This window comes from Urocitellus parryii, chromosome 6 (genome assembly GCF_045843805.1).
Source record: "Urocitellus parryii isolate mUroPar1 chromosome 6, mUroPar1.hap1, whole genome shotgun sequence".
Lineage (NCBI taxonomy): Eukaryota > Metazoa > Chordata > Mammalia > Rodentia > Sciuridae > Urocitellus > Urocitellus parryii.
In genome coordinates, this window is record NC_135536.1 from 164,657,301 (window position 1) to 164,672,857 (window position 15,557).

The 15,557-nt window shown below is 38.5% G+C and overlaps 1 protein-coding gene across 5 annotated transcripts in view; it reads right to left on the reverse strand.

The window, feature by feature from the left end:
* Positions 1-6,112: 6,112 nt before the first annotated feature.
* Snap25 (synaptosome associated protein 25) overlaps positions 6,113-15,557 on the reverse strand; it is a 29,887-nt gene continuing 20,442 nt past the window's right edge. For all 5 annotated transcript variants that reach the window (XM_077799974.1, XM_026385838.1, XM_026385836.2 and 2 more), the window contains 2 exons: positions 12,951-13,095; positions 6,113-6,181 (listed from right to left, as the gene is read on the reverse strand). In XM_077799974.1, the coding sequence (XP_077656100.1) occupies positions 6,113-6,181; positions 12,951-13,095 (214 nt within the window). The remainder of the gene's footprint in view (positions 6,182-12,950; positions 13,096-15,557) is intronic.

Below are 15,557 nucleotides of genomic sequence, written 5' to 3' on the forward strand. Positions count from 1 at the left end.
CAGCCACTCCCTACCCCACTGGCACTCTGCTTGTGAATCTCAAATTCTCCTGTGGGCTGCTGATACTCTGAGTCAGACATTTTTTTTTCTTTTTAATGTCACTAAAAGGGAAGAATATTCACATATGCCTACTCCAAAACCCAGAAAGGATTCACCCTAACCAGTTGTTTCCATAGGACACAGAGGAGGGAAGAATTCCATATGCCTCTGGTGGTGTTAGATTGACTGCACAGATAGCCATATTCTTCAACTTTCTCTCTATGTATACCCATTGCAATATGACTTAGAAGCTTTTCTCCACAAGAGAAGTCTTTTGCCCTATCTCTGGGATATGCACTGCTTTGTGACTTGCCTTGGCTGATAGAACGGGGCAGAAGTGAGGAGCCTTGGCCTCAAGAGGAGGCAGCGTCCACTCTTTCTTGGACTCCTGATTTTGTCAGGAGAGCAAACCCTAGTTGGCTGGCAGGAGAACAAGAGACCACAGAGAGGAGGGGGAGGAGCCTCAGCAATAGCTAGCCAATTCCCATAGGCTAAAATGCCCAGTTGACTGGAGTCACATGAGGAGCTCACCCAAGATCAGCACTGCATCAAGCTTAGTCCAAAATGCCAAACTGCAGAATTGTCAGCTCAATAAATATTTATCATGGAAGACACTATGTCTTGAGGTTAGTTTGTCAAGGAGGACTCATTAACAAGGTTCATAGCCTCCACTATATTCCTTGGATCTATATTCTGGTTTCCTTTGTTATTAATAGTATTGACAAAAATGCTAATGATAGCAATATATGGATACTGCAGAATATAGCACCATTTGGTTCACACCAATGGTACATCTAGGGAATCATTTATATTTTGGGGACGCAAATGATGGAGAAAGAAGTACTAATGTTGTTGACTTTTAGTTAAAATTCAGAGACTGATTGAGATTTAATTGTAAAAAAAATTAGCACACTAACTGCTACATTGAGAAAAATGAAGATACCTGGGCTGTTTTTTGGGTAGATCTGATAAACGCATGAAATATTTCCAAACTTAATTTATTTCAACCTAAGCAAAGTCCACTGAGTATAATGTATGCACATACATGTGATGAATGTACACTCTAATTAAAAGTGGCAAGGGGTGACTGTTTCTATTCCTGATGGTGCCGACTGTGTTTCCTTTCACTTTAGTTGTCATCCTGGTGGCATGGAAGATTTAAAAGGCATTTTAATGAACGTCATCTCAGTTGATTTTTCCCAAGTGTCCTGTCAAGTAAGTAAGGCAAGCATAGTCACAGCATTTAGCTTAGACACACACAGATTAAAGCTCAGGGAAGTTTCAAGACTCTTGATTAAATGTTCTTTTCATAGCAGCTGCATACTACTCTTTATAAACTCCTTTTTTTTTTCTTTATAAACTCTTTATAGTTTTGTGGGAGGTATCATTTATTATCTTTTACTATAGTATCTTTTACTATAAAATTTCATGTCACCAACCCTTGTTTGCAGAGGGCTATTGCTGTGTGTGAGGGGCAAAGGCTGGACTTCATGAATGAAGGGCAGTGGGGTCAGATGATAGCTGTTATTGATTTGCAAGTGGCCCTGGCTCTTCACTGATGAATGCCAGTTTTTTAAAAACTTTATTTATTTATTTATTTTTATGTGGTGCTGAGGATCGAACCCAGTGTCTAAGCAAGTGCTAAGCAAGTGCTCTACCACAGAGCCACAACCCCATCCCCAAGGAATGCCAGTTTTTAGATGCTAGCTGACAGTATTAAGGGATGTTTCACAGAAGTAAGAATGCTAGAAGTAGGTGGAAGGCAGCACACTGCTCTATGGCAGTGATTTGGGGAGATGTTCAGGAGTTGACATGAACTTCATAAAAGGGTTGTCTTTGGGAGGACTCCCCTAGAAGTAGACCCTCAAACAAGAATTTCACGACCAGTTGTTTATTTGAGAAAGGGTTCTAGGAAAAATAAGTAGCAAGGTGAGAAAGAGAGAGAAGAGAAGGTGGACAATACAGACAGTGATAATCATCAGGTAAATTCTCAAGAGAGAAACTGGAGATTGAGTCCATGGGGGAAACTCAGGGAGACAATGAAGGATGTATACCTCAGTGGTGTCCTAACCCAGGACCCAGGCAGCTAGAGTGTCCACTCCCCATCCATCCTTGGTTGAAGACTGTTTCTGAACATTAAATTTCAATGAATACAGGGAATTTTCTCTGTTAGTTGTTTTGGTTCCCTACTGCTATACCCATAATACTTAGAACAGGGCCTGGTATATAATAGAAATTCAGTAAATATTTATTGAAGGAGTGAGTGAATGAAAACTGGCTTCCTAAGACCTTCTAAGAAAACCATTCCTGCCATGTTTGCTGTTCCTCTTGGAGCCAAATGTCTCCTGGAGTTTCCTTGTTGGCTGAATTGAGAGCTAAATGTCTCCTGGAATGTACCTTCTAGGCCTCTCTTGAACTTTAGAGTCACACATATCTGGTTTGAATCATGCCTTTGCCACTTATTAGCTAAGAGATCTTGTTCAAATAAACGGTCAATGTTTTCATCTGCAGAAGAGGACTAATACATGCCAATTTTGCAGAGTTTTTAAGAGGGTTTAATGAGTCAACATAAAAGAGGCACTTAACAGTGTCTGGCATGTACTTAATGATCATAAAATATGAAATTGTCCTTTCTCTTAATAGCCAGTGCAATCATCAATTTGCTAATGATTTAGTGACACAGAAATCAGGGAAAGTTGGTCAAAGTAGATGCTAGGGAGTATTTAAAGGAGGGATAACAGAAACTAGAAATGGAGAGAAGGACAAGAGGAAAGGACTGTCTCACTAGGATCTGGGACCATTTTTCAGCTCTGGTCTTTTGTAGAAGGGTCCTTTCCTAGTGCCATGCATGGGTGTTGGGAGGACATAGAAGATTTAGCCTTTACAGTGCTCTGTCTTCACTAACCATTACATTTCTAATACATTTCCTGGGGTGGCACATTGCCCAGAGATGAATTATCCCTGAGGATCTATCCTTTAGCTAGAAGTTGCTGACTTCATAAGAACTGAGGCAGGACAAATGAAATCATTAAAGGCAATGTGCTTCACAATGAATTATGTGACTGGTCTTAAAAGCAAAATGCCTGTATTTTAACTCTCATGTACTTAGTGTATGATTTTAAATTCTCAAACAATATGAGAATACATTTACTGACTGGTGGAGAACAGATGGAGTTTGGAACAGAACATGGCCCACATACTGACCCTTTGGCAATTTTGACATATAGAACATATTCACTTTCTCTGTCTTCTAGCATCCCTTTTTACTGCCATGATTTTAAGGAATAAATGTGTTCTTACTCTAGTTCCTTAGAATAGCTTCCCTGAGCATTGGGGGACCTACATAATAATATGTTCTGAGGCTTGGAAAAGAGGCCAAAGAATAGCAAACATTTATTTACAAGGACAATGTTGTCATCTCTGTTCTTTCATCATAACTGGTCTCACCAAATTTTGTGGGTAAAATTATCTGACAGTCAACCTAATGAATCAGGATACATTTATCTGCATTGTTATTATGGGGTTATGCAGAGAGTTGTGCAGGTGGAAGAGATGGAAGTGATGGAGGAGATGGTGGTGTGGGCAATGTGGAGGTACAGGTGGTGGTGACAGTCATCATGGAGGTGATTATGGTAATTGTAATAAAGCTGGTGATAAACAGTGATGGTGGAAGTGCTGGTTAAGAGAGTGGAGAAAGAGTATAGACAATGTAAAAAATGAAGATGGTGTAGGTTGGGGTGGTGGTGGAGGTGATCTTGTAGAGGTATTGGTGGTGTAATTGTTTGTGGATGTAGTGGTAGAGACCATTATGGTGGTAAAACTGTGATGGCAAGAGAATTGAAAACATCCGTCTACAAAAACAAAACAAAACAAAAAACTTCCACATGAATGTTCATGGCAGCATTAGTTATAATAGTCCAGAGTGGAAGTACACAAATGTCCATAAATTGATGAATGGATGAAAAAAATGTGGCATATCCATACAATGGAATATTATTTGGTTGGAAAAATGAATGAAGTACTGATATACACCCTGCAACATGGATAAGCCTTGAAAACATGCAAGTGAAAGAAGCCCAGGTGAAAGAAGTCAGTGATAAAAAGACCATTGTATGATTACTTATGTGAAATATTCAGAACAGGAAAATCATTATAGAGACAATTAATAAGCTAGTTGTTGTCTAGGGTTGGGAAAGTGAGATGTGAATAATTGCCAATAGGCATGTGGCTTGTTTTGGGGGTGATAATGATGTTCTAAAATTATACTAGACAACTTTGTTATTAATATACTAAACAACCTTTGAATTTTATATTAAATGCTAGATCTGCATTCTGCTATGGAGTTACATTCCCAGCTAAATGGGTGCATTTTATGATAAGTCCAAAGAGTTATAAAAACAAATTGGGGCCAGTACTGATGGTGGTGGTTGTGATTAGTTAAGGGCTGAACTTTGGTTGGTGGGCGTTTGGAGGACAAGAAGGAAGATAAAAGTTGACTGACACCAGATGTACCTGAATTTACATAGGACCAAGTCTGAATACCACAGATTTTTTTCAGTGTCTGCTGGAAAACTACATTCTCCCCCCACCCCACACACAGCTAATACTGAATTCACAGGCAAGTATTTGTAGAACAAATTATGAAAATAAAGCCAAACTGTCAGCTGCCTTGGAATTATGTTTAAAGAGGACATCTTTGGTTCTTCCACCCAGTGTTGTCTTCACATACAATTGGCTTCTTAGGAGCAATGGAACAGATTAATGAGGCTTTGTCTTCTTGTGTGAATGCCAAATCAGACGGGTCCATGAAGAAACTAAAGCGGATATCTGGGGTCTATAATTTTTAATAATTTTAAACTAGCTACAAAATGTCAATCACTTCACAAACCGACAGAGGAGACAGGAGGAATTTAATATTACATGCTGTAATGATATTTATCTCACAGTTTATATTTCATTCATTTATATTATTTTTTTAAAGGTTTCTTTATCAGCTACTAAACATCTCAGCAATTTGGTGTGCATAGCTCTAGATTAAGCAACAAAGAATTGTACTGATAACGAATCACAGGGGAAATGGTGATCAACAAGAGTCAGCCTTATAAAATTTACATCTCCACACTGTTTCACAGCAAGATTATTTTCTCCAAAACATAGCCTTCAAAAGCAGCAAACAAACCCTATATTACATCCATTTGACATAGTTTCAGCCAAACATATATTTTGCTGGAAATGATTGAATGGTGAGTGTGTCAAATCCATCTTTTTTTAAAATTCATTTTTTTAAAAAAGGATGATTATGATTAGTAAGTCTATATGTCGACAGAAAGAAAGTGACACTACTGCAGTTTTGCTGGTATAACTTAATCTTGACAGTGTCTCAATACTGAGCATGCTTTGTTGGTTGGTTGTTGTTGTGTTGTGTGTGTGTGTTGTTTTCTCATCAGTATGCTATTGTCATGGAAAGTTTTTGTTTAAGTAGGAATCTAAAAATCTATTTAGTTCTCATGCATAAATGCATAAATCACATCACTTTTAGTGCAATGCCTGTTATGCAATTCCACATTGTCTAATCATGAAATCATAAAGACAGATAAGAGCCATGAGGAACTAAAGACAGCACATTTTGAGAGATTCAGAGCCTGACACCCAAAGAAAGGACTGTGGCAGTAGCTCTGTGGAATGTCACAGTTTTACGAGAACAATACTGTGTATTGAAAGAATCAACAGCACATTGAGCATTCCTAAATTGTTGTCATTCAGCAAACGCCACTGAGGAGAGAAAAAAAGGGAAAATGAAACCCAAGACATCTTACATAGAGCGTTAGAGCCACTAAATGACCACTATGTACAACCTTTGGAAAGAAAGAGACTCAGAGAACAAAAGACATATGGCATTGTCAGAAAGCTGACAAATGACACAGGACAACATTTACGATGGGGGTGGACTGATTGTGTGTGTGTGTGTGTGTGTGTGTGTGTATGTGCAAGACCTACTCGGTAATACCATGAGAAAAGCATGAAGGAGCTATCTTGCCCAACAGCATTCAGAAGAGAGCACAGTTGAGAACGTTTAACCACTTCCCAGCATCTTTGTTGCACGTTGGTTGGCCTCATCGATTCTGGTTTTGTTGGAATCAGCCTAGAAAAAAAGAGAAAGAAAACAGAACCCTTGACATCTTGTTCATCTTTCAGGGTCCAGGTCAAATGCTTCTTGGGTGAAGAAGATACCCAGTCAGAACTGGCCACTCTCACTTCTGTGTTTCCAGGACCATTGCTACGGCTCTACTTGGATGATCACTTAAACTTGATTTTGCTTTTTCACGGTTTTCCCCACCAGAGAGCATTCTTTGTCATTTATCTTTCTATCCTGGAAGGATAGTTGATGACTTCTATGGTACTTCCATCTGTTGGACTGAGTTGAATCACCACCACTGTACAGTTATGGTTCACTTATTAGCTATGTCAGTTTGAACAAATTGTATCTCGGAATCTCAGCTTTCTTGTCTACTCTCTGGGGACAATAAAGAATACGGCCAGAGAGCATGAGCATCTACTTTGTTCCATTCATTCAATATTGATAACATCAACCACCAGGTGTGTGTGATTATTAGCTCCTTTTTCCAAGTGAGAAAATCAGGCAGACAGGATTTAGGCAATTTGTCTAAAATCTTAGTACTTGGGGGGGACACCACAAACAGAATGCAAGTAGCCTGAAGTCAGAATCCATACTGTATATCACTCTACTACTTAGGTTTGCAGTGAGGATGAATCAAGTCTATATTTATTACTATGTAAGTAATGTTCTTAGAATAACATTTTGCCTGTGGGACTAGCCTAGGTGTCCATCAGGGAATAAACAGATAAAGAAAATGTGGTATATATACACAATGGAGATTTACTCAGCCATAAAGAAGAATTAAATTATGTCATTTGCAGGAAAATGAATGGAACTGAAAACCATTATGTTAAGCAAAATAAGACAAATTGAGAAAGTCAAGGGTCATATGTTTTTTCTTATATATGGAAGCTAGAGAGGAAAAAGGAAAAGAAAGGGGTGTGTGTGTATGGGGGAGGATCTCATGATAATCAACAGGAGATCAGTAGAGGAAAGAGACCAGGACAGGGAAGGGGGGGAGGAAATACTGGGGAATAAAACAAATTATATTATTGTATTGTAATTCGTACAATTATGTGACAATGAACCCCACCATTACGTACAATTCTAACGCACCAATAAAAATATGGAAAAAAGAATGTTTTGCAAACATAAATGCTCAATGCATCTTCTCTTGCAGTTACTATAAGCTACAGCTTTTGGGGATGCTTGATCATTTTCAAACTCTATTCTGAAGACTCACAAATGTGAGTGTGTTGATTGACTGGTCTCCCCCACATCCCCTTCCTCTACTCTATTGGTCTTCCTTCAATTTCTGATATTTCATTAATATCACAAAGTGGGGGTCAGGAAAGTCTTGTGATGTTGCACACATCTTCTCTCTTAACCCCGGGGACCATGTTTACCCACCTCTATTCATCATGATCTGATATTCTGTCATCAATTGAATTGATAGTGAAGTTTTGGGAGTCCAAAACAATGAGGTTTTCAAAACATGTAAATATTCTTCAAAGGTCAAAATATGTTTTTGACCTTAAAGGAAAAAATGGAGGCAAGTGTATATCAGATGCTTTGGTACTTTCTACATATACACAAAGGAAAAAATATGGATGAACCTCACAAAATCATGTTATATACATGAATAGATGTACCAAAGGGAGTATCTCCTTTGTGTACATATAGAAAGTACCAATCCAAAATAAGTAAATAAAGGAATGAAAGGAAGAACAGTTTGAGAAAAAGGGGAGGGAGAAAGGAAAGAAGGGGAGGCAGAATGGGGGATTGACACCAAATTCCTTGTATGTAGAATTATGTCAAAAGGAAGAGAGAGAAAGAGAGGGGGGGTGGGAGGGAGGGGAAGAGGAGAGAAGAGAATTTTCATTCCCATTCTATTTCTTTATTGCTTTTATTGGTGCATTATAGTTATACAGATGTTATACAGATAGCATAAGTTGGTCAATTTCATTCCACTGTTGCCCCCCTTCCCCATCCCTCCTCCCTTCCCCTAGATCCCCTGCCTCTGCTCTACTGTTCTTTTTATTTTCATGATAGGCTTTTCTTTATTGGGGGCATATTTACTATAATTTTTTTGCTCCCTTTAATCTTTGGGTTGATATCTTCACTGCTTAGGTTACATTTTGCTGCAAAAAGAAAGCATAAAACCTAGGAATGCTACCAGAATACACCTTAAACCTCAGAAAATTGATCATTCTCATCATCACTGAGAAAGATGGATTAGAGGCAGAGACAACAATTCTGTTTAGTTGTCATATCCTGTCCTGATAGGTAGTGTTGTCTGTAATTCCAGTCTGGAAAGAGGACCACAAAGCATCCAGGCAGGGCAGGGAAACAGAACTGTGTTCTTAATTATTATCACTCAGTGATTACTGAGTTTACACCTACTACCAAGTTTGGTACATTTCAGCCTCTACAGAGTTGGGTCTTCTTTGTTCCGTTGGAATTTTGAATTTCTAGGACATTAGGGTCATCCATATTCAAACAGAAATTTGTTAGACTATGTGCAGTGGTATGCACCTATAATCCCAGTGACGTGGGGACGGGGGGTGGACTGAGACAGGAGGATCACAAGACAGAGACCAGCCTTAGTAACTTAGTAAGACCCTGTCTCAAAATTTAAAAATAAAAGGGTTGAGAATGTAGCTTAATGGTAGAGCATCTCTGGGTTCAAGCCCCACAATTGGAAAAAAAAAGTTCAAATAGAAATTTGCAAAGTTGAACTTATTTCTAGATAATTCTTCATTTGGAAAATTGAAAATTCCTCCAATTTTATTTCATTCTTAAATCCTCCCTCTCCAGCTATATATAATATCAGCAATAATGATACTTCAGTGCAAAGGAAAATTACTAGCTCAGACCAATGTGAAATGTTCCTGAAGATTAAATTATGCTGACTGTTTCCAGGCTGAACTCTGAGACAAACTCAAACAAGAAAAATAATCCATTTAAAAACAGATGACATTTCTGAAGTCAAACATTCTAGAACCTCTTGCATAAGAATGCAGTGATAAGCCTTCACAAAGTGGCACAGGGGATGTTTGCAGGGAGCATAAGGCTACTCTTTGGAGATCCTTAAAGATGGGCAAGGAGCTGGAATTGACCTTTGTTCAGTGGGCATTTGTGATTTCCACCTAAATCCTTTCTGAAGCATATTAAATTCCTACCCATCTAATACCCAACATAAAAGGTACCATGGTTTTATTACATAAAATATAAAAAAGTAGTGCCTTTTAGGAAGAAAAATGTCCTGAATCTCCTTTTAGATGTCTTCCTGGTATTTGGAGAATGCCTCTGTTCATTCTATTTATATGCTTGAGGACTTTATTTATGGAGGCTAACCCATTCCAGAGTTTTCACATTTCTATTTAGAGAATCCTAAACTTGCTGACATCCCCAACATATGCTACATGATTTGCCCTTATGAGAAAACAGAAATGATCACCAGAGAGCCAGTAAGTAGTTTAAGGAGCTGCTCAGCCCACATCTGAACACTGGGAATCTCCTCAACTTCAGACTATGTCAGGTAGCTTTTAGGCCCAAACTTCTCAAACTGGATGCTACTCATTCCATATAGCTACTCATTCTGTGTATAAGTATGAACTGTTTATTATTATTATTATTATTATTATTACTACTACTACTACTACTACTACTACTACTACCACCACCACCAGGGATTGAACCCAGGAGCACTTAACCACTGAGCCACATCCCCTTTTGTATTTTTATTTAGACACAGGGTCTCGCTAAATTGCTGAGGCCCTCGCTAAATTGCTGAGGCTGGTTTTGAACTTGCAAAATACTCCTGCCTCAGTCTCCAGAGCAGCTGGGATTGCGAGTATGCCCCACCATGCCTGGACTGAACTGTTATGTTTTAGATGAGGCAACCAGGTCACAGAGCTGGTGAATGCTGTTGGGATCTAAAGTCTTAGTTTTTAAGTGCTGCTTTTCCTCACTAATGGAAGAATTTGAGGACTGCTAAAAAATCAGCTTCGATGCTTCTCAATGTGACTTCTATCACTGACAACTTTAAATTGCAATTTGAATATCACTGTTATTTCCTTAGCAACCTTTCCCAAAACATCTGATATACACTTGCCTCCATTTTTTTTTCTGAAAGAACTGTATGTTTTTGACCTTAGAAGAATATATATAAGTGCTCTTGAGCAGAAAACAAGGATTTTACATGTTTTGAAAATCTCAATTGTTTTGGACTCCCAAAACGTCACTATCAATTCAAATGATGACAGAAGATCATAGACCATGATGAATACAGGTGGGTAAACATGGTCACTAGAGTTAAGAGAGAAGATGTGTGCAACATCACAAGATTTTGCTGACCCCTCACTTTGTGATATTAATAAAATATCAGAGATGCAGGAGACCTTTGCACACTGTTTTCTGTTATTAAGAGTCAGAATCTAATGTTTCCTTTCATGTGTGGAAGCTAAAGCAAAATAAGGAAAAGAAGGTGATTGCAGAGGGGATCAGATGTTATAAATACATAAGGAAGATCAGCGGAGCAGAAGTAGACGAATGAGAGGGAGGGAGGGAGGAAGGAAGGGAAAAGGAAAAAAATATGGAATGAGCCTCACAAAATCATGTTATATACATGAATAGATGTACCAAAGGGAGTATCTCCTTTGTGTACATGTAGAAGGTACCAATCCAAAATAAATAAAGGAGTGAAAGGAAGAATAGTAGAGGAGAGAAAAGGGAGAGGGAAGAGAGAAGGAAGGAGAGGCTGAATGGGGATTGACATGAAATTCCTTATATGTACAATTGTGTCAAAAAGAAGATGGGGGGTGGGGGGAGAGGGTGGGAGAGAGAGAGAGAATTTCCAGGAGAAGACCAGTCTGTTAGTAATTGTGCAGCTCAGTAACATGATCATTTGGGGCAATGCTGGGTTGAAATGGGCTCTATCTCAATCATGCCCAGATTTTGAGTTTGAAAAAAAAAGTAGGGGGTTGGTGCTATTTACAGTATTGACTGGAATAAACTAACTAATCAAAAGCAGCTAGACTCCTCCCCCATTTTTTAAATGATTCAGCACTCAAGGAATGATTCCCACTGGACCAGCTATTTCCCATCCACTTTCCTGGTTTTTGACTAAACTTTATGGCTACATATGTCTCTGTGGAGTATACTGGACCTAGAATAAAAGGTTCTCCCTAAAGATGAGAAATAGAAATGCAGAGTGGCAGAATCAAGATGCCACTTGCCTTTCCAGGAAGAAATGCTTTCTCTTGCTCCAAGACCAACTCTATCAATGAGAGTTTGACCTCACCATTGGTAAAACCTCTCCTTTAGGAACCTAATTGACTTTGATGCATTATCTTCTTGCATCTGAGTAAATTGGGTCCATTACTAGAAAATGAATGCTTCCTGTTTTCTCAATCATTTTCTTGTTGGAAAGCAGTTCAGCAATTATTTCTAAGTTCATTTTTCTGGACCATAATGGCTTGGATCAGGTCGTGTAGAAACTCTCAATGTTTTTCTAAAATCTATTGACTTGCACAGCTTTAAAAGCTTTATCACATCAAAAGCTTCTTAACAATGATAATGTGCATGCTATAACTTGCAAAAGTAAGTAAAGCACAGCATTCTGCCAACCAACTGTGACTTCTGTGTAGCTCTATATCGATTAGGCAAAATAGTATGCAACTAGAGATTCTCAATATGGGGCACATACAAGACAATAGGGCAACACAATCTCTGTATGTCTATTTGTTTCTTTTTCAAGTTGCTGGAGGCTGTTTGGGTATCAAGAAACTACTAGGTAAGTCTTGTGACTCAAATGATCACAAAAGTATCCTCCTCTGCTCACAGAAGAGGAATTAATTGTTATAAAAAAATTCAGGATCTTAGACTACTTCAATATCTTACAGAAAATATATATGCATAAGATTAGTGAAACAATTACTATTATTATTATTATAACATGTTTCTTCCTCCATTTGGTATTTGGACCTTTAAGAGATAATAATCAATATTCAACACCTTACTGATTGGGGAAGGGGTTGACTACAAGGAAACAGAAATGATATCAGAACTGTATGGTATAGAATATCAGATTTTTGGTGCCCTAAATGTCTTTATAGAAACTTCCCAGTATTCTTTTCTGATTTTTTTGTGCCCAAGCCCATCCCTTCCCATTCTACTCTCTTCTGTCTTTCCTAGGGTTCCTGTCAATGCTAAGGGGGTCCTAGAGACAAGTCTGGTATCCTGGAGTGAACTCAATTTCATCATGTAAGTTCCTCTTATTTTGAAATTTTGGGCTATGAAGTGTTAGGTTGGAAATGAAACCTAGGTCCTCTTAAATTATATACCAAAAAACCTTTGGTATTTATCAAAACAAAAGCTCATACTTACCTTCGGGCTAAACTATTCTTTGCCCCATTTCCTGATTCTAGTTCTTCACCATCTCCACTTGCCAACTCTTAACCATCCTTTAAGATTCAATGCAAATACAACTTTTTTTCTGAAATATTTCCCAATCCTTGCCTAGAGTGCTTGCCTAGAATGCACAAGGCCCTGGGTTTGATCCTCAGCACTCCACTCTCAAATCTATATTCTAATCTTCACTCAAGTTCTGTTGCTGAATCCTGTGGATTTTTGTTTGTTTGTTTGTCTTAGAAAATTAAAAGCACAATTTCCAGCAATTAATATGCCTGAATCCAATGTCAGAGAGTGAGGGTCTTGTGCCCGTCACACTTCCTGTTGGTTGTTTCAGAAATGACAAGCAGAAACAACTTGTAGACTGCAGCATGCTTACCTTCTCCATGATCCTGTCGATCTGGCGATTCTGCGTATCGATCTCATTGCCCATGTCCAGGGCCATGTGACGGAGGTTTCCAATGATGCCGCTCACCTGCTCCAGGTTTTCATCCATTTCATTTTCTCGGGCATCATTTGTTACCCTAGGAGCCACAGAGCAAGTTTTAGAAGACAGAGTGTGGGAAAAACCTTGAATATTAGATTCAATGCTTAGGGAAAGTCTGTGGACCTCGAAAGCATCCATGTTCTCTATCTTAAACCTCTATCCAATATAAGAACACGGTTAGCTTTTGTACATTCGAAAATAACTTTTAAAATTGTGTTTTGAGCTGGGGATATAGCTCAGTGGTAGAGTCCTTTGCTAGCATGAGTGAGGTTCTGGCTTCAATCCCCAGCATTGCTAAAAAACAAAACAAAACAAAAAACCCAAACATACAAAAATTGCATTTTGAACCCTTGAATTTTTAAAGAAAGTATAAAAAATAGATTCATCTACTTTTTGACTTACACCAGCCTATCATTTCTCCTTTCATATATAGGATTTCTACACATTTTTATTCTTTAAGATAAAATCATTTTAGATAGAGGGTCTCTAGTTCAGAGAAGGAAGGTGGAACTAAATAGAAACTGTGTTTTCTTTTTGAACCCAAATCTCCAGGATTCAAATTGAGAACAAAAGAAAATACTTATTATGCTAAGTTAGTGAGTCTCTCACCTCTTTTCCCACTTGGAACCAATTATCAGTGGGAAGAGTAGTGATAATTACAGTCTGCCCTTTAATCCTGAAACGGGAACTCTTTATTGAAGATGATTTTTATTTGCTCATATTTTAATGCCATGGGTTTTTATTATGGGTATTGTGAATGGGTGATTTCAGAGCAGAAAACTGTGATAAAATATGGTTTTAGTTTGAATGGGGGTAGATGTGGAGAGGAAAGAGTTGGCTTACAAAGCACCTTACCATTTTTTCCACATTCCAATGTGAAGGCTAAGAAAATACTTTATTTCAAATAACAAGTTTTTATTGCACACAGTAAGCACTACTCTAGATTTTCCCCAAGGGATAAAAAATGTTCAGAGAAATTAAAATCCCTCCCCCTTGGGTAACACCCAATGTAGTCTGACCCATTATGATTTTTCAGGTAGTCCAGGCCAGAGAAAATTCAAATATTAAGGGAGAAATTCCTAGATATTTTTTCTTACAGGGAAAAACCTTAATTAAATAAATGACCACCAATAACTACTACATATTCTAGTTCAATGGTTGACAGCTCTTGTTGAATATTTGAATCACCTGAGGAGCTTTAAAACCACAGATGCTTGTGTTGTTGGTCAAGATTCTGAATCAACTGGTGTGGGCTGGACATAGACATTGCTTTATTTTTTAAAACTCCCCCCAGTTGAGTCTAATATGTAGCTATTGCATTGAGAACCCATTGGTCTGGTTTCCCTAGGAGCAGATAGAGGTAGAAAGAGAATTCTCATCTGTGAACCTACAGGTGCATTACCAAGACCTTATATGTCAGTGACATCGACCCATCATTTGAATCACAGGGGTACTACGTGACCAACAACAGTTATGATGGCCTGAGAAGAGGTAGTTGTGGAAACAATTGCCCTACCCCTGACTGAGCCCTGGTATAGTAGTCTATAAAAAAAACATGCTTTTTCTTTTAATAGGAAATATTTAGTTGTTATTCTGTTTTCTGGTATCCTAAGAGCTATCTGAATTCTGAACTGGCTGAACTGTGTAATTGGAGGTTTTTAAAAGAGGCATTTATTTTTTCCTCAAAAGAAATGTTCACCCCAAATCTATGCTTTGACTTTTCCTTGCTCTATGTTCTGAGACACTGACCTCCATGACTATATCACCCAGCTTCTCTTACCCTCTGGCTTCCAAGGGGTTTGGCTAATGGCCTGGGAGAGTAAGGAAGGCAAGAGGAGTGAAGTATTGTGACATTTGTTTCCTTTCTGCATTCCCTGCTAGATTTGGCTGTGGCTGCATTTCTCTACCCGTAGCCCCTTGTCACAGTCATAACTATTGTTGGGTTCTGATACCAGCTCCCTTTCCTGTCACTTTAGGTGGTAATAGCTTCTTGTTATTTCTAGTCCATGAGTGCTTCACCATTTATTGTTATTAATCCTGCCTAAACCTCTCTGTAAGCTTTGTTCATCTAAACCCATGGAATGAGATGCCTGTCAACTGCCACACTGATATAATGCATGTGGTCATGTGATTTGCTTTATCTAATGAAGCTTAGGCAAATATGGCACAAGTCAAGGCTTGCTAAGTGCTTGTTCATTAGAGCTTGCCACCTTGCTATGCTGCTATCACCATAAAGAAACCTTGATTATTCTTCTGGAAGACCATGTAAGGAGGACAGAAGTATACCACTGACAGCTGCAGCCAACTACCACACAATTGAGTGAGACCCTCTTGGATCATCCTCTTGCATCTTAGTTGCAGGAAGCAGGATGAGTAAGCCCAGGAGAGGCTTGTGGAAGAGACTTCTGGCCAACATATAGACTCATGAGTAAAACAATGGTTGTTGTTTCAAGATTCACTCAGTGTTGGGGTGGTTAGTTATTTAATAATAGGTAACCG